General features: G+C 47.0%; 1 protein-coding gene across 1 annotated transcript in view; it reads right to left on the reverse strand.

Moving 5' to 3' along the window:
* Positions 1 to 10,080, reverse strand: part of OCRL (OCRL inositol polyphosphate-5-phosphatase) — a gene marked incomplete at its 5' end in the record, with an annotated part of 23,770 nt that extends 13,690 nt beyond the window's left edge. The window contains 10 exons of the mRNA XM_029284963.1: positions 71 to 187; positions 291 to 405; positions 1,873 to 1,974; positions 2,653 to 2,820; positions 2,898 to 3,018; positions 4,341 to 4,433; positions 4,539 to 4,649; positions 8,739 to 8,777; positions 9,599 to 9,678; positions 9,998 to 10,080. Coding sequence (XP_029140796.1) covers positions 71 to 187; positions 291 to 405; positions 1,873 to 1,974; positions 2,653 to 2,820; positions 2,898 to 3,018; positions 4,341 to 4,433; positions 4,539 to 4,649; positions 8,739 to 8,777; positions 9,599 to 9,678; positions 9,998 to 10,080 — 1,029 coding nt within the window. The remainder of the gene's footprint in view (positions 1 to 70; positions 188 to 290; positions 406 to 1,872; positions 1,975 to 2,652; positions 2,821 to 2,897; positions 3,019 to 4,340; positions 4,434 to 4,538; positions 4,650 to 8,738; positions 8,778 to 9,598; positions 9,679 to 9,997) is intronic.
* Positions 10,081 to 19,027: the final 8,947 nt, after the last annotated feature.

Consider the following 19,027-nt stretch of genomic DNA (forward strand, 5'->3'; position numbering starts at 1 on the left):
GAGGAGGAGGAGGAGGAGGAGGAGGAGACGGAGACAACCCGGGGGAGCCCAACACCAGCTGCCCACTCACCATCTTGCCCATGATCCCGGTGCCAACCGTCTCTGCCACCACGTCTTTGATGAAGTCGATCTGCTCCTTCCTGGCAAAGATCAGCAGCATCATGCCAACCAGACGGACGAGCTGGACCTGCAAGGATGGAGATGCTAGAATGGCTGTTCCGCTCTCAGGGCCGGCCCCGATCTAGGAGCTGTCAAGCTTGCTGCAACAGGACGAAGGAGCTTGGACTTACTTTCCTGTACTTGGCTTTCTGGTGCAAGGCCTTCTCCACGGCCGTCAGCCATTCTTGCTCTTTGTTTGAGTCAAAGTAGAAGAAGGCTTCCGTGCTCAGGTCCAGCTCCTGGAACCTGGAGAGAGAGAGAGAGAGAGAGAGAGAGTTTAGCATCTGCTGAGCGTGGCCTCAACAAGCCGACGGTCAGCTCGTCGTCAGCCCTCCTCTGCTTGAAGGTGGAGCAGTGGTGAGAATGCAGTATTGCAGGCTAACTCTTCATTCCCACTGCCAGCAGTTCGATCCTGGCCGGCTCAAGCAGTGGTTCTCAACCTTTTTAATGCCGCGACCCCAACCGGTCGTAAGTCGAGGACTAAACCGGTCATAAGTCGAGGACTAAACCGGTCGTAAGTCGAGGACTGAACTAGTTGTAAGTCGAGGACTACCCAACTGGTCGTAAGTCGAGGACTTTCCCTGCCCGGGAGCGCCGCGCATGCGTGGTTCCACCCCCTGCGCCGGCCGAGGCGTAGCTGGCAAGCGGCAGAGGCCGACCACCAGCTGGCCCAGCTCAAGGGAGGTAAGGCACCCGCCGGAAAAGGGGAAAAAAATGGCGGACAGCCTTGCTTGGCGACCCCCCGTGAAATGCTCGATCGACCCCAAATGGGGTCCCAACCCACAGGTTGAGAACCACTGGGCTCAAGGTTGGCTGAGCTTGCCATCCTTCCGAGTTTGGATAAAATGAGGACCCAGATTGTTGGGGGAGCAAGAGGCTGACTCTGTAAACCGCTTACAGAGCGCTGTAAAGCACTGTGAAGCGGTATATAAGTCTGAGTGCTATTGCTACTGAAGCAGTCACTTCCAAAGCTAGTTGGTGCTGTTGCTACTGTTTTTGAAGAAGAAGCCTTAATGCAGCCAGGGACTAGTCCAATACTGTCTATCCATCTATCCATCCACCCATCCTTTCCCCAGAGAGCTCAAGACAATGTACTTAACATTTACAAACCCGGTTAAGGCTTTCCTTCCCCTTTGCCTCCCTTCCCTTCCCCTCCTGGTGGACCCTTACCAGCCCTTTGCTTCTGGGGAATAAGGGGAGGAAGAATCACCAACATAGGTATCCAACTTCACTACAGAGAATAATATTGTCTTCACCCATGATGAAGCTGGCCCAGCAGCAAATAGTGACATCCAGGCCAGACATGGAGAACTTTGCCTTTCAAAGCCAGAGATGTCATTCTAACTTCTAAGTAAATTATGATGAGAGCAAGAAGCTTAGAGGCTAAGAGGAAAAAGCGAGAGGGAAGAAGACAAAGATCTCCCACCCTCCTGTTTTGAGCCTGGAGAAGCTAACAGGAGCCTAGTGGAAAATACAAGTCAGGGCATCAGGTAGATAAAGCCAAGCATTTTGAAGTTCCACCCGCTTCAACTATGACAAAATCCTGGGGATTATTTGTCTCCCTGTGCCAAATTTAAAGCTGATGATTGCGATGAACAGAACTGGAGTGAATAAAGTCTCCATTAAAAAAACAAAACAGAAACAGAACCGGCGCGATGGCCAACAGAAGGCAAAACCGGCCTTAAGGAAGCCCTGGCTTCTTTGGCATCTCACCCTACGCAGTAGACGTCTGGAGGCTCTGGGTCCGCGATCAGCCAAGGCTCCAAACCGCCGTCCGGCGATTGTCCATTGACGTTCCAGGTCCCTATAAAAAACCTGCAACACACAGAAGGAAGTTTGAGTGGCCGAGGCAGGAGAAATCCCTCCAGGTCAGAGAACATCACCCCAGCAATGAAAAGAAAGAGGCTGCCTCCAAACTCAATCAGGGGGGCCCAATCAGTAGCAACACAAATGTGAAGCCGCCACTTCTGGTCTCGCACAACCCAAAAGTACAAGAAGTCTTTGACTTACAACAGTTCATTGAGTGACCGTTCAAAGTTACAACGGCACCGAAAAAAGGGACTCAGGAGCGTTTTTCGCAGTTACCACCTTTGCAAGCATCCCCACGATCACGTGATCAAAATTCAGACGCTTGGCAACTGGTTCACACTTACGACCGTGTCCAGGGTCATGTGACCCCCTTTTGCGACCTTCTGACATGGGGAAGCCAGATTTCGCTTAACAACGGTGTTGCTAACAACTGCAGGGATTCACTTAACCACCGTGGCGAGGCAGGGCGTAAAATGGGGCAAAACTCACTTAAGAAATGTTGGGATCAATTGTGGTCGTGAGTCGAGGATCGCCTGTATCCCCTCTGCAAAAGACTCCAGGTCTAGGGATCAAGCTTCTTAGGTGGTGTGTGTGTGTGTGTCTCAATCCTGCTCCATCTTTTCCTTCGAAATGGACCGGCAATGCTGAAACACCCCCTGCAGGATGTTCATGCCAGGGCCTCACCTGAAGTTCTGGATGTTGACGTACTCCTTCTCACGCTTAAGGACGAAGTGTTTGATGAGTCCTTCCCGTTGCCCGGATTGCGAGTGGCGGGACGGCGTGAAGAAGGTGCGCATCGTGTTGCTGCCTTTGGGTGGGTCCTTGTTGACGCTCTCCTTCTCGCGGGGGTATCTAGAGGGAACAAGGCATGGGTGTCCAGCTGGCCTGTGCAACGGAACCCCGGGACGCCCCGCTCTGGGATGACTTACGACCGGCTGGGAAGCTGGGGTGGGGGTGGGGGCTCTCGGCGGGCACTCATCTGCTGGTTCTGCAAGTTCCTCTTTTTCTCCAGGCTTATGGCGCTGAAATTATCCTCGAACCCCAGAAGGCCTGAAGACAAGGAGAAGCTTTCAAGTTAGCTTTCAAGTTAGCCTTCAGAAGCATTTCAGAAAGAGCAACAAAGATGATTAGAGGTCTGCAGGCTAAAACATATAAGGAACGGTTGCTGGAATTGGGTATGTTTAGTTTAATGAAGAGAAGGACCAGAGAGAGCTGTTAAGGTGGATTCCTATTTAAGGCTGAACTCTACAGGTGCATCAACTGGAAACCAGCTTGACCGAAAACCAGTCAGAAGTCAAAACACCTGGCTATAAAGACGGAAAACCCATCAGTTGCCTGTGCCTCTGAAGATGCCAACCACACAGTTACTGGGGAAACGTCAGAAAATCTATTATCTAAACCACGGTCACCTGAAGCTCAACAGACACCATGAAAGCCTACACCAAGATCACGTGAAGTATTAATACCACTTTACAATGCCTTGGTAAGGCCACACTTGGAATCCTGCATCCAGTTTTGGTCACCACGATGTAAAAAAGATGCTGAGACTCTAGAAAGAGTACAGAGAAGAGCAACAAAGATGATTAGGGGACTGGAGGCTAAAGCATATAAGGAATGGTTGCTGGAATTGGGGATGTCTAGTTTAGTGAAGAGAAGGACGAGGGGGGACAGGATAGCAGCGTTCCAGTATCTCAGGGGCTGCCCCAAAGAAGAGGGAGTCAAGCTATTCTCCAAGGCGCCTGAAGGCAGGACGAGAAGCAACGGATGGGAACTCATCAAGGAGAGAAGCAACCTAGAACTAAGGAGAAACTTCTTGACAGTAAGAACAATTAACCAGTGGAACAACCTGCCTCCAGAAGCTCCAACACTGGAAGTTTTTAAGAAGAAACTGGACAGCCATTTGTCCGAAACGGTATAGGGTTACCTGCCTGAGCAGGGGGTTGGACTTGATGACCTCCAAGGTCCCTTCCAACTTTACTACTACTACTACTACTACTACTACTACTACTACTACTACTACTATTATTATTAAGTTCAAGAGCAGAACGGAAGAAATAAGACTAGCTAGAGTTTGAAGAAGGTTACTTCCTATTCCCCCCCCCCCCCGCCCAGCACCATGGCCACCTGGTAACTTCCTTCTGGATGGAGCCCAGATTTTTCCAACCTCAGCTTCCACTCCCAGAATTCTCAGCGTGTTCTCGATAACTGGGAGGGTTCTGGGAGCTGACTCTCAAAGACATCTAGAGGGCTTCCAGGCGAGACCCTGGGAACACAAGGCCGTCTCTTCAAGAAGCCAGAGGAATTTCAGTATTCGAAGTGTTTGCTCAACGAACCGGCCCGGGGTGAGGTGTGCAAGACAGCTAGGCCTTTACCTGCAGGGAGAGGATCCACGGGCCCCGAGAGGCCTTTCACTTGGTGCCAGGAGGCATGGTCCACAAATTCAGGGGGAAGTGTTTTCGTCGAGGCTGGAAGGGGAAAAAAAAAAAAAAGACACCTGTTGTCACCGCCAGCCCTGCTCACCACCGACTCCAGGTTTTCATTAATGACATCACAAGGAACGGAACAATCACCTTTCTGAAGCCTCAGCACCTCAGCAAGGAACTCCAAGCATTGCTCCTCGTCTGGAATCTCAAACAGACGCTCGGCGGTGTGGTCTCCCTGGAGGCGGATCTTGCAACCAGCTTTGAAGCAGAAGACAAGAAAAGCACACGCTCAGGAAACAGGCGCTCAGCGCCGATAAGTCCAAGAACGGACACAGCCCATCGCCATTTACTTTAAAAGGATCGAACGGGGGGAGTATTCCGAGAGCGCGAAGGGAGAGGAAAAGGCAACAGCAACTATTGGGAGCACCAACTTCGCTCGAAACCAGACTGGCTTTGACATTGGGGCTGCTCTGGAGATCAGAACAACCAATGATCTGCTACTCTGGAAAATGCATTACTGCGGGGGAAAAAAAAATATGGCACTGCACCCTGTTTAGACTTTGAGCCCGCTGCACCTAAGCTGCATGAGCTGGAACTCCAAAAACATATAGTAAACGTTATGCTAAACGAAAGAAGGAAGCAGCCTTAAGAGGAAACATTCGTATAATAAGGATGTCTAACTCTCATTGCAAAAAAAAAGCTGCAGGGCGTGGAAGAACCTTAACGGAACAAGAACATCTGAATGAGATTCCTTTTGGGATAGATAAGTGTTCATGGCCGGCCTGCTTGAGTGGAAAGACTCAGATATCCAGGAGAGACTCATCTTCTCAAAGGCAGTAGTGGTAAAGGCGCCAGGGCTAGAAACCAAAAGACTTGAGAGACGTAGTTCCATCTTAGGCATGAAAAACCGGCCGGGTGACTTTGGGGCAATCACCACCAGGCGACTCTGGATTCCTGTCCTACCTTCCGTACGACAGCTGGTTGGGTGATTTTGGGCCAGCCACTGTCTCTCAGCTCAACAAACCTCGCTGGGCTGTTGTGGGGGGAAAAAAGGAGGAGGGAGGAGTACGTGGTATGGGTGTTGCCTTGAGTTGTTATAAAACATAATGGTTGGATATAAATAAGTCACTAAATCATGGCGCAGCCATTAAGATATTGGACGGAGAGCAGACCTGCAGTTGCACCTTTAGCCACAGAAAGTAAAAGCTGAGAGGGTTGTGTTAGCCCAGGCACTGTCTTTCAAACCATCCAGTCTAGAAAGTACTCTGTGATTTTGAGAAATTGAAGGAATAGGAGATACAAATCTAATGAAAAACCAAAGGGAGGGAGGGAAGGAAGGAAGGAAGGAAGAAAGGAGAAGGAAGGGAGGGAGGGAGGGAGGGACATCAAACAATTTCTGGTCAAGAATGAAGTGATCCTTTTGCCTAAGTCCATAGTTTGAATTAACCAGCAAAATCTCAAACTTGCTTCACCTTCTCAATTAGTACAGTCCAGGAACTATGGCTATCAGCTTTTCAATAAATCAATATAAATACTCTTTGAACCAGGGTTTAATAACTTGCCTTCCTTCCAGGCTGCTAAGAGATAAGCAAAAGGGCTGCATGTTCATTTAACTGTCATCTTTTCAAGTCAATGTACGATAAGACCTTTGGCAGCAGTTACATTTGCTTAATGACTAATTCCAAAGAATGGTTTAAAAAAAAAAAAGAGAGAGGGAGGGAAAAATGAGATTTTCTGCATCAAATAACGCAAAAAGAGTATTTAAGGAAGTCAAATGAGGTTAGCTCCTGACGCATAAGGAAAAGTAGGTGTCAAACAGGTCTGGAGAACCACCAGCTTTAATCTGTTGTCTTTTCTTCCTAGCTGCTCGTAGGCTAATACGATCTTTTCAAACAAAAATATGCAATCTGCATTGGCTCAAATGCTTCTCTAAAAGTTGGTGAGTTCTTTTGAGTTTCTTGTTTTGTTTTTCAAAGCAGCAAAATGAGTTCTGCAAGGCTCGAGGCCCCGTTTTGATCCTTAAATTCTCAAAATCCCCTCCCCACCCCCGTGTGGTCCACAGGATGCCCTTTTTACACCCGGGGTTTAAAAGGAGGGGGATAATTTCAAAACCCCTCAGCTTTAGAAAGAGCCAAGATAAGACATCAACCTCCACCCCTGCCAGAATCCGCAATTTTATCAGTTTCCGCCATGCCGACGCCTGAGCAAAAGATACTTGCAAAGGCACGCAAACTAAAACAGAGGATATTATCTGCAATAAAAATAGACATCAAGCTTCACAGCCTGCCCTTTTCCACTCCAAGGTTAAAAAAAAAAAACCCAGTGGCTTCTCTTCTTCCTGGAGAAAGGAGAAGCCTTTTGAGAAGGCAGAAATCCAGACTTTCTTTCCTCGGATGGGTCAGCCGTTCTGCAGATCATGCAAAGAGTTTGGGGCATCACTAGCCGAAGAGAGGAGACTGAGGATTATATTGGGGGGTGGGTTAAGCTGCACAGGTAGATGTGTCTTTGGAATTCCAAGCTGCACAGGTAGATGTGTCTTTGGAATTCCAAGTTTACCCGTGCAGGAATCTTCAGAAGCAAGCCGAGTTTTCAGGTTTTATTTTTATTCTGCCTTTATTGTCTTTATAAATAACTCAAGGCGCCATATGTGTACTTAATACTCTTTCCTCTTCCTATTTTCCCAACAACTCTCTGAGGTGAGTTGGGATGAGAGAGACAGTGACTGCCCAAAATCACCTAGCTGGCTTTCAGGACTAGAACTCACGGCCACCTGGTGACTGGCCCAGAGTCAGCCAACTGGCTTTCATGCCTAAGGCAGGACTAGAACTCACAGCCACCTGGTGATTGGCCCAGAGTCAGCCAACTGGCTTTCATGCTTAACACAGGACTAGAACTCACAGCCATCTGGTGATTGGCCCAGAGTCAGCCAACTGGCTTTCATGCCTAAGACAGGACTAGAACTCACGGCCACCTGGTGACTGGCCCAGAGTCAGCCAACTGGATTTCATGTCTAGGACAGGACTAGAACTCACAGCCACCTGGTGATTGGCCCAGAGTCAGCCAACTGGCTTTCATGTCTAGGACAGGACTAGAACTCACAGCCACCTGGTGACTGGCCCAGCGTCAGTCAACTGGCTTTCATGCCTAAGAAAGGACTAGAACTCACAGCCACCTGATGACTGGCCCAGAGTCAGCCAACTGGATTTCATGTCTAGGACAGAACTAGAACTCACAGCCACCTGGTGACTGGCCCAGTGTCGGTCAACTGGCTTTCATGCCTAAGAAAGGACTAGAATTCACAGCCACCTGATGACTGGCCCAGAGTCAGCCAACTGGCTTTCACCCCTAAGATGGGACTAGAACTCAGTCTCCTGGTTTCTAGGCCAGTGCCTTAACTACTATACCAAAATGGCTGGCAGGCTGTTACGAAGAATAAACCCGAGAAGTTACTAAAGTAAGAAAGCCGCTTATAATGGGCCTCCAATCATTTCATCCTGCTCGTTCTTCCATCTCTCTCTAAACAGGAGAAGGCAATCCCTGTCCCCAAATCACTCTTCTATCTCCCGAGACACCCAAAATTGCATTGCTGGATCGACCTGAAAAATGCTTTATTTCAGCAGAGCAATTTACTTTCCTTTTAGCAAGAGGGAAAGTGCAAGAGAGAACGAAGTACACAAACTTGGATCAAAGCTTACTTGGACTCTCCTGCCCCCAAACCAAGACAAGGCATAAAGACTGTCTATCCACCCACCCTCAAACATGCTTGGAACTGCCCCTCCTGGCATCAATGTCCCATCACTACGAGTCTCCTGAAGGTCAATGTTTATTTTTTTTGGGGAAAAAAGGAAAATAGATTGCCAGACTCCATAAGTTTTTCTACCTCTGTTCTACCGTCATCCTGGCACGTACCCTTTACCGATTCCATCACCCTGAACTTTCTGAAAGATTTTTTTTTGAAACCCCTGAGTTCTGACCTCATGTAGGCTTGTGATGCTAGGGGCTGCCTTCTGGGATACCTTTTCCAGGAAAAATATTGGCCCCCTCTCTTCATCCTCTCCCTGACTGAAAGTAAACAAAGATCTCTACATAATTCACAGTGGACAGCTGCTTCCTAGTTTCACCCCATCCTTGCTGAATTTTATACAGTACTTTGGGTTTTCTCCTGAAGTACCAGACAGAGCAATAGAACAATGGCTAAATATGCCCCAGCTATCTTTCCAGAAAACCTCTGCAGAAGGCAGAAAAAGAAAGAGCGAGGAGCAGGGCAATGAGTCAAGTGGGAAAGACAACACGTCAGCCCTCAGATAAGTCTATTTCTGACACCGTTTCTGTGGAAAGAAGACTCACAGTTTGTGGCGATGTCAATCAGCAAAGTTTCTTCAGCCTCTGAAAAGAGAAAAAAAAAACACCAAACAAACCAAGAATCAGAAAACTGCAAAACGCATAGATATCACAGGTAGCTTTCACTTGGGCTAACTAAAGAGAGAACTCAAGTGGTTGGGGGCCAGCTTGATAGAAAATCTGAGGACACACCGTCAAGTGGTGCTCTTTTAATCCTGGTTTGCAAAAATGTGTTTTCTATGTCAGTGGTGGCGAACCTATGGCACGGGTGCCAAAGGTGGCACTCAAGAGCCCTCTCTGTGGGCACGCGCGCCGTCGCCCCAGTCCTAGGCCTTCAGCTGGGTTTTATAAAACCTTTTCGCTTTAGGCCTCCGCCGCCGTGTGCAAAAAAAAAAAAAAAGGTTCAATCAATCAATTTCAACTTCTCACGGGGAAAAAAAAAAGATCTTGCACAGTTGGAATTGATTGATTGAACTTTTTACTCCCACCCAGTCTGCTGTTACCACTGCAGCCACACCCACTCAATGGGCCACACCCGCCTGGCATCCGACGAGGCATAAGTGGGTTTTGGGTTGCAGTTTGGGCACTCGGTCACTAAAAGGTTCGCCATCACTGTTATACTGTATGTGATACCGAGTCAGTTTAACTTATGAAAACATTAGGGCTATCAGTTCTTTAATCAAGCAAGGGGATTCCCAGTTATGATTCCATTGCCACAGGATTTATGATTGTGATAATCTCCTAACTAGCATACGTGGTTGCTAAGGTCCAGATTCTGTTTGTGGTTTTGATTTTGACACCAGCCTTTCCTGGCTTGCAGGAAAGAAGTGAGTCATCAAACCAGAAAGAAAACAGACTTTGAATACCTTGTACACATTTAAAACGTCCGTTGATTGGAATGTGCTCTTGAGTAAGGGGGTCTGTTCCCAGGGAGCTTATAACCAACCTGCAATTAAAAAAACAACAACACGAATGTGATAACTTAGAGGCACAGGAAGGAAACTGAGAGAAGAGGCAATTTTTTGTTTGTTTTGCCCTTCCAGGCAAAAATGCTACATATGGGAGAATTCACACACACAACACAAATGGAAATGGCATTACAGCATTTGTCCAAACTCAAAAGACTACACAATGATTTTCTGTAGTGTATGCTGGCTGCGGAATTCTGGGAATTGAAGTCCACACATCTTAAAAGTTGCCAAGTTTGGAAATACTGCCTTAGGCTGTAAGCGCAACGATATGTTCACACTTCATTGGTGACTTACTCGTATTCTCCACCACGTTGGAGCAGGCTCAACTCGCAAGGCATCTGTCGACCTGCGTTCACCTCCACACCCTGAAAGACCAGCTAAGGAAAAAGGAAGAGCAAAAGCAAGGAAGGATAGTTTTTCCTCAGAGGCCTGCAATTTCCAACCACCACGGTCTCAGTATCCTGTTCTGCTCTCTCTCTCTCTCCATCTTACTCAATCTCCGAAAGAGGATAAATTTCAGAGCCTCACCGTGCCAGCTTCTCTCTTTCTTTACAAGCTCCTTAAGGAACATTTCCCAAAAAAAGGGAGAGTGAGAGAGGTGTGAGCCAAAAGACTTGACCTGGTTGAAAAAAAAAGCATTGTTCTACACTCTAGCAAGGAATGACCAGCAAGTGGTTGAAAAACACTGCACCACCATCAATTCTGAAAGCAGTGTGGTTATGGGCGAACCAAACATGTTTGTTCCTGACTTCTGTGCTTTAAATTAAGACTTGCTGTGCACTAACATACTAGCAGAAGAACCATTTTTCTGTATTAAGTCCAGCTCATTTTCCAACAGCCAGATGTTTCCAAGAAACTCAATTTACCTGCAGGGAAAAAAAGAGTTTTCTCTACTGAATGCCTGCGGCATCTGAGAGTATAGATGTGAAACTGCTGAATACGGAGATCTGTTCTGCTGCTCCCATATTTTGGGATTGTGATTGTGAGAAAATGGACTAGAAAAAAAAGATGGTAGAGGATAGGTAGGTAGGTAGGTAGACAGACAGACTTAGACAAACAGACTAGAAGGGCTGAGGAAAGTACAAGAAAGTGAAGACAAAGATAGATAGATAGATAGATAGATAGATAGATAGATAGATAGATAGATAGATAGATAGATAGATAGCTAAGAAAATTATAAGAAAGTGAAGACAAAGATAGATAGATAGATAGATAAATAGATAGATAGATAGATAGATAGATAGACAGACAGACATAGACAAACAGACTAGAAGGGCTGAGGAAAGTACAAGAAAGCGAAGACAAAGATAGATAGATAGACAGACAGACAAACAGACTAGAAAGTGAAGACAAAGAAAGTGAAGACAAAGATAGATATATAGATATATAGATAGACAGACAGACAGCTATAAATAGACTAGAAGGGCTGAGGAAAGTACAAGAAAGTGAAGACAAAGATAGATAGACAGACAGACAGACAGACATAAACAAACTAGAAGGGCTGTCGAAAGTACAAGAAAGTGAAGACAACAAATAAAAGAGCCGAAGGATCAGAAAAATCCTAGAATTTCCTTGGAAGAGAGACACGTTATTTTCTAGAGATCTAGAGAGGTCCAGATGGTGCTAAACATCTATCTATACATTTACCAGACCACCAACCAGCGTAACTAGATTCGCCCTTTGATCCGATACCCAACCTTGTACTACGGGTGAGAACAGCTCTCCAAAAGCTGGACTCTTTAAAAACCAGGACTGGCCTGAAAACCTCACGTTCTGAGACACCCCCCCCCCCCCGGAGGCTTTGCCATCCATCGCAAGCGTTCCCACCCCCACCCCACCCCACCCCCCACTTCCACCCCCTTCCGGACCAGCAGCAGAAACAAGGAGGCGCACATCTGCATCTCAATTAGCCTGCTGGAAGGAGGACAACAACAACAGGAACCTGGGAAAGCTTTGGAGGCGCCCCAGCGCCTCCGGCAAGCAAACCTGGGCCTGGGAAGGCCCCCCGGCACCCCGACCCCAGCCCTATAACCAAGGGAGGGGGTCCCTCCTGGACCCGCCACCCCAGATGACCCCAGGAAGCTGGCCTGGGAAGAGAGCCATGCCCATCGCCCTCTGCCCAGCCGTCCTGGGGCTCCAGGAGGAAGTCCTTTTGGAGGAAGCCAGCCGGGCTACTTCCACCTCCCTGGCCTTGGACACCCCTCATTTCTGGGGTGCTGGAAGCACAGGGGTCCTTGCCCACCCACCGTGCCCCAAACCCTTGCTTTGAGTGGGGGGGGGCTCCAAAGCCAAGAGGGGTTGGCTTTAAGGAGGGGGTCCCCCTTCAGCCGCCCCCCCAGAGGAGGACAGAGCCTGCCCCTTGTTCAGGCGGGTTGGGGGGCTCCCCAGCCCCACGGACGCCCCCAGCCCCATTGATGCCCCCCCCAGCTGGGCTAAGGATACGGCGAGGCTCCTCTTCCCCGGGGCGGGGGGCGCCAGAGGGTCCATGGAGGCGGCTAGGCCCCGCGGCGGGGCGGGGGATGCTCGTTCCCGGGGGGCCGCGCTGCTGCCCCCCCCTCCCCACCGCGCGCGCTCCCGATTCGGCGGCGACCTTCGGCGACGCGCAGCCCGCCGAAGAGGGAGGAAGGGAGCAGACAAGCGCAGGGCCGGAGGGCGGGCGGAGCGTCGCCGCTTCCGCCCGACGCGGACGTCGCGCAGCGCCCTCTGCTGGGCGCCGAGAGGAGGGGAGGGGGCCAATTCGGCAGCTGTTCGCTCTCCATTAAAAGGGGGTGCAGTAAAAGCCGGTGGGGGGGGGTAGGGAGGGACGGAGGGGGGCGGCTTGGAGACATGGGCTTTGTAGTACAAGGGGAGGCATGGGAATTCGGGTGCAAGGGCTAGCGGAGAGCGTCGCAACGGGGTAAAGCTGTTTCCTTTGGATTTATATTTTTGTAATGTGTTTTTTTCTCCCCCAATGGCATAAAAGTGTAAAAAAAAAAAAGATTTAGAGTAGATAACCTTTATTGTCATTTTTTTTCCTGTGGGCACAAGGGCACACATTAAAAATGAAATTTAGTTGCTTCCTCTCAAAAGTGTACACATGCATAACACACATTTAAAACATACTACATGCAACATACGTATAGACCTGCACCCTTACATACAAGTAACATATAAATATTATTCACTGTCTGTCTTGAGTAGGTGAAGAGAAAGGGATTAAACTAAAAAAGGAAGTTGACTAATGGCCATTTTACTCTCCCCCCTTTTGACCTTTTTTATCCTCAAATCTGTAAATCAGCTGCTCGGTCTTCTTTCTGAAAAAAAAAACTCCATATAAGGCTTCCAGTCTTTAAAAAAATATCTTTATTGGGTCTCCCCCCTCCCCTTGGCCAAAGAATTCACCATTTCCAGAAGTTTTATTATCTAATCTTCCTTGTGGATCTCCCTATTTATCAAAAAGATACAATTTATTTATTTAAGTAAATATTTATGTCACATCCTGGACATAAACTGTTTCAACTCCTCTCCTTGGCATGCTGCTACAGGGCATTGCATGCCAAAACAACTAGACACAAAGACAAGTTTTTTCCCCTGGGCCATCACTTTGCTGAACACCTAATTCCCACAGTCCTGTTTTATGCCTAAGAACATTCACCCATGCTGTACGGCTGTAGTATTATTACTATCCCTCTCATCTTCTCTACTACAACCTCTTCAGACAGGAAGGCGGTGCAGAGAGTGGTGAGGATGGCCGAAAAGATAATTGGCAGTTCCCTCCCTCCCATCCAGGACACAGCACAGAAGCGCTGCTTGAGCAGGGTCCGTAAGATTATCTGGGACATTCCACATCCTCTTCACGACCTGTTTTCCTTGTTACCTTCTGGGAGGAGGGGGCTTCGTGGTATCCGTAGCAGAACATCCAGATTCAGCCAGAGTTTCATTCCATACAGCATTAACCTTGCGAACTCTCAAGCTTCCTCTTTCCGTTATATATTCAAGATGGACAATATTTAATATTTATTTGCTACGTATATGTAGGGATGTGGGTCTATACATATGTTGTTCATAGTATGTTTAGGTGGTGTGTCATGTATGTGTTTTACTTTGAGAGCGGGCAACTAAATTTCATTTTTGATGTGTGCCATTGTACCCACAGTATAAAAATGACAATAAAGGTTATCTTACTAGTATTATGATTATGATGATTATTAATATCCTGTTGTTTGACATGTACACTGAGAGCTTCTGCACCGGAGACAAATTCCTTGTGTGTCCAATCACACTTGGTCAAATAAAGCTCTTCTCTTCTCTTCTCTTCTCTTCTCTTCTCTTCTCTTCTCTTCTCTTCTCTTCTCTTCTCTTCTCTTCTCTTCTCTTCTCTTCTCCTCTCTTCTCCTCTCCTCTCCTCTCCTCTCCTCTCATTCCATTCCATTCCATTCCATTCTTCATTTAAAGCAGGGGTAGTCAACCTTGGTTCTTTTATGACTCGTGGACTTCAATTCCCAGAATTCCTGAGCCAGCATGGCTCAGCTTGGAAACCTCTCCCTTTCCTCTCAGCGTGGCTGGCTCAGGAATTCTGGGAGTTGAAGTCCACGAGTCATGAAGGGGCCGTAGTTCCCCCATGCTGGCTCAGGAATTCTGGGAGTTGAAGTCCACGAGTCATAAAAGAGCCAAGGTTGACTACCCCTGATATAGGTATTCATGTGCACTCTTTATCTTGAAAACATCCCTATTTTCTAAAAGGCTGTTTTTTTTAACCGTGATCTGTGAAGCAAGGAGCTGACTCCAAGCCACACTAAGGCCTTATTACATTGTAGGAACCCTGTTTTAGCATCCCAAACACACACATGCATCGTTGAAAGAAATGGAGGAGCTCTCTGGAGGGCTTTTTGGGCCACGAGTAGTAACTCCCAGTGGGTTCCTCATTGGCTTTGGTTAACTTATGGGAAGTACAATTTACGCTTGGAAAATCCTCCAGGGGCGGCTGCCAAAGTTAACATTTTAAATTTCCTATTTAATTAGAGTTGGTGATGGGTAAAAACCCTGCGCTTCATCAGCGGCGGCAGGCAGGCTGTAAATTTTCAGTTCATCTGCTTGCTTCAGTGACTCTGGGGATTACAGCCCCATGAATATGAATGAAATTCCATTATGTGCCATCAAGCCCAGGCGGGGTTGCTGCTGTATCGCTCTGCCCGGAACTAGGAGCCAGCCTTCCCCTCTTGGTTGCAGGATTGGAGATGATGCTGGAGGACCTTCTGCTGCATCCACCGAGGTTTTACCGAGCATTTTCAACTCCTGTCAAACTCTGCCCCGATGAAGCAGAAGGACCACCCTTGGCTGACTGTGGCTGGTGGCCGGTAGTGGTTTGGCAAGTTCGATTCCAGATAATGGTGCGGTTTTCACATTCATGTGAGATGAGCTTCCTGTGGATTACAGGAAATAGTAACTGGAGCTTGGAGTTGCAAGGAAATAAGACATCTCTTGACCTGTGGATGAAAAAAGTTATAGCTGGCCCAGAATCCATCCATCCTTCCTTCCTTTCTTCCTTCCTTCCTTCCCTCCCTCCTCTCACTCTCCCTCCTTTTTTCCTTCCTTCTTCTCCTTCCCTACCTTCTTTTCTTCCCTCTCTTTCATTTCACATCCTTCTTTCATTTTTAATAATAATAATAATAATAATAATAATAATAATAAGAAGAAGAAGAAGAAGAAGAAGAAGAAGAAGAAGTTGGAAGGGACCTTGGAGGTCATCTAGTCCAACCCCCTGCTCAGGCAGAAAACCCTATACCATTTCAGACAAATGGCTGTCCAGTCTCTTCTTAAAAACTTCCAGTGTTGGAGCATTCACCGCTTCTGGAGGCAGGTTCTTCCATCCATCCATCCATCCATCCATCCATCCATCCATCCATCCATCCATCCATCCATCCATCCATCCATCCATCCATCCATCCATTCTTTTCTTTAGATTGTTGTCAAGCACTGGAGAAATGGGGAGATTCAGGCAGTTCGCATGAGTATAAAGTTTTATTGCTCTTTACAAGAATCTGACTCACAGTCAAGGGAAACCAGTGGGAGATAAGAAAGCCATTCCAGGTGGGTGGACTCCGACCTCTTGCGGGCGCCCTGGGACTCTTGACTGATGACGCGTTTGACTCCACCCTCCCTCGGGCTCAGCCTAGTCGTCTCCTACAGATTTGACATTTTACCGTCTTTAAAGTTCGTAATGAAAATAAGTAAATAAATAAATAAAATCTCAAAGTCTGGGGATGGGGTGGGGTGGGGTTAGACCAGGGGTCCTCCAGTTTTGCTAGCTGAGGAATTCTGGGAGTTGAAGTCCACTAGTCTTAAAGTGGCCAAGGTGGAGGACCCCTGGGTTAGACTATTTCTAGTCTAAAATCTTGCCTTTGTCAAGGGAGGCCCCATTGCATAATAATGCCTCCTTAGGACATGGAGCAGCGAAGAAGCTCTGTCCTGCCTCCCTAGTGCTGACTGTGGTGACACTCGGCCTGCACCAGGGGGCAGTATATTCATGCGCGTAAAAATGCAGCAGCCAAGCCAAAGTGGGGTGGTGGTGGTTAAACGTGCTGCGGATGGTTGCAGAAACGAGCATGCACCAGCAGTGCATTGAATCCCCAGCTTTGCAGGCTTTGCTTTATTCTGTGTTCTTGCCCACTGGATATCCGAAGGCCTGAATCAGTAAAATTTGCAGAAACATATCCCTCCCTCCCCTGCCTGCCTCCAACTAAACAGTACCTGGAAAGAGCAATTTTTATTCAGAAAGAGCAATAAAATTCAGCAATTTTAACTGTTGAACAGAGAAAGGGGGGGCAATTTTCATGGCACTTACTCTTTGCTGGCTTTTGTTTCCTAGAAAGTTAGCACGTTCCTTCTCCGCTAAGTTTCACTCTCGCCCCCTGAGTTTGCATTTGTGGTTCTCCGGCTCTCTTTATGTCCCCATCCAGCTTCTCTTTGTGTTTTAATTAAATCTCCCTCAGAAGAGCCACGTCCGAGGCTTAAAGGAGGCGGGATCCAATTAACTTTATGGTGCTTTAATGTGACTTTTTCTTTTTTATTATTGTCGATTGAAAGGCAGGCAGACGGGGGAGCCGATGTGTTGAGAGGGAGAGTTTTATGGCATCTGTCTAGACGAGGCCGTGGCTCTTAAATGCCACAGCTTCTTCTGGGGAGGATGGGAACATCTGGTGAGACATTCCAGGACAGGTGTTCCCACTATTTAAAGACAAGCAATGCCCTCTGGAAAACTGCTAGCTAATTTTAGGCCAGACACTGGCCCATTTTTTTGATAGAAGATCTTAGGTGTGCCGTCTCCGGCCTATGCAGGTTCCAACTTGGCCTCCTAGAAATCTTAGATTTCTTTTAAATTTTTTTAAAAAGCAAGATTCTTTTCCTTAGTGCCACCAGCCAAGTTTATTTATCTGTTTACTTAGAAAATGTATATAGCCTCCCAACTATATAAAAAAGATGAGACTCTAGAAAGAGTACAGAGAAGAGCAACAAAGATTGCTCAGGGGACTGGAGGCTAAAGCATATAAGGAACGGCTGCTGGAATTGGGTATGTCTAGTTTAACGAAGAGAAGGACGAGGGGGGACAGGATAGCAGTCTTCCAATATCTCAGGGGCTGACACAAAGAAGAGGGAGTCAAGCTATTCTCCAAAGCGCCTGAAGGCAGGACAAGAAGCAACAGATGGAAACTAACCAAAGAGAGAAGCAACCTAGAACTAAGGAGAAACTTCCTGACAGTTAGAACAATTAACCAGTGGAACAACCTGCCTCCAGAAGCGGTGAATGCGCCAACACTGGAGGTTTTTAAGAAGAGACTGGACATCCATTTGTCTGAAATGGTATAGGGTTTCCTGCACGAGCAGGGGGTTGGACTAGATGACCTCCAGGGTCCCTTCCAACTTTATTATTATTATTATTATTATTATTATTATTATTATTATTATTATTATTATTATTATTGTTGTTGTTGTTGTTGTTTCACAGGGGGTTGGACTCGATGACCTCCAAGGTCCCTTCCAACATCATCATCATCATCATCATAATAATAATAATAATAATAATAATAATAATAATAATATTATTATTATTATTATTATTATTATTATTATTATTATTATTATTATTATTATTATTATTATTATTATTATTATTATTATTAACTCGTGGTGACTCCGGGCAGCTTACAGAGATAAAACCCCTAATACAAAATCTAACCCGCATGGCAGCGACAATCAAACCATCCATTTGATGGGCTCCGTATTATTCTTGAGTCCCCGGGCCCAAGGGCAAAATGTTTCCTGGGTACAAATTTACACAAACAGAAAGCAAGAGGCTTGGTAGAATCTGGCCTGGTGGAGGGAGAGGGCCCACCTTGAACATAGAGAGGTTATTTGCATGCACTTTTTTTTTTTGCAAATGGGGCGACGTTCATCTCTGGAATGAACAACAGTTGCTTTTTCCTAGCATAGCTTCATTTTCCTTGCTGCTGAAATGGGGTTTGAGCCGGAATGCAGACAAGCCAGAAGGGAGAGCTTAAAACACCAGGACAATGAGTCAAGGTTGCGCCCTTTCCGGCATGGGGAAGAAGTGTGAGAAATGCTATTTCTTTTGACAAGATAAGAGCCAACAGGGCCCCCTTCAAATTCCCTGAGGATTCTGGGTGCTAAACCCCGCTGTGCCCCCCCTTCCTTCAGTTCCCTCTCTCTTCCCTCTCTTTGTAGAGACCAAGCGCTAATCCAGTGAGGTGCCATCAACCAGAAGAGGAATTTCATTTCCTGGGAAAATGCTGTCAGGTCTCTTGATCTGTGGGAAGGAAGATGACCTCAGATGACCTTCTCAGCCAGGATCCAGATATTTCGTGACGGTGGGGCTGGCTGCATTGCTTATGTGTGACATGCCACCTTGTCCCTCATTAGCTGCATAGCTAATCAAACACCACTTCGCCATGTCTGGAGAGTTGTGCGAAGGGTGTTATGGCAAGGCTTAGCTAGCTAGAGCACGAAGAAGAAATTAGCACTGATGCCTTTGGGCAAATAAATATTTTAGTCCTTGGTATCGAAGCTCACTTGTAGAGCATGCACTCCGGGAAATTTAATGTAAGATCACCCTTCCCATCACCGTTATCTGCCGTTTCTCAAGGATGCCTCCACACGGATTATTTCCGCCCGCCTCGGTAAGAGTGATATCCTGCTTTCCATTACAAGAATTAGCAAAGCTGTTTATGTTAAAAGAGTCGTTACCTGTCTGATCAAAGAGAACCCTGTCATGTTTTAAACACCCAAGAATAATAAACAAATGGTTGTTAAGGCAGCTAGCAAAAAAAA

The sequence above is a fragment of the Protobothrops mucrosquamatus genome, unplaced genomic scaffold, assembly GCF_001527695.2.
Source record: "Protobothrops mucrosquamatus isolate PMUCROS unplaced genomic scaffold, P.Mucros_1.0 scaffold1146, whole genome shotgun sequence".
NCBI classification, from domain to species: Eukaryota; Metazoa; Chordata; class Lepidosauria; order Squamata; family Viperidae; genus Protobothrops; species Protobothrops mucrosquamatus.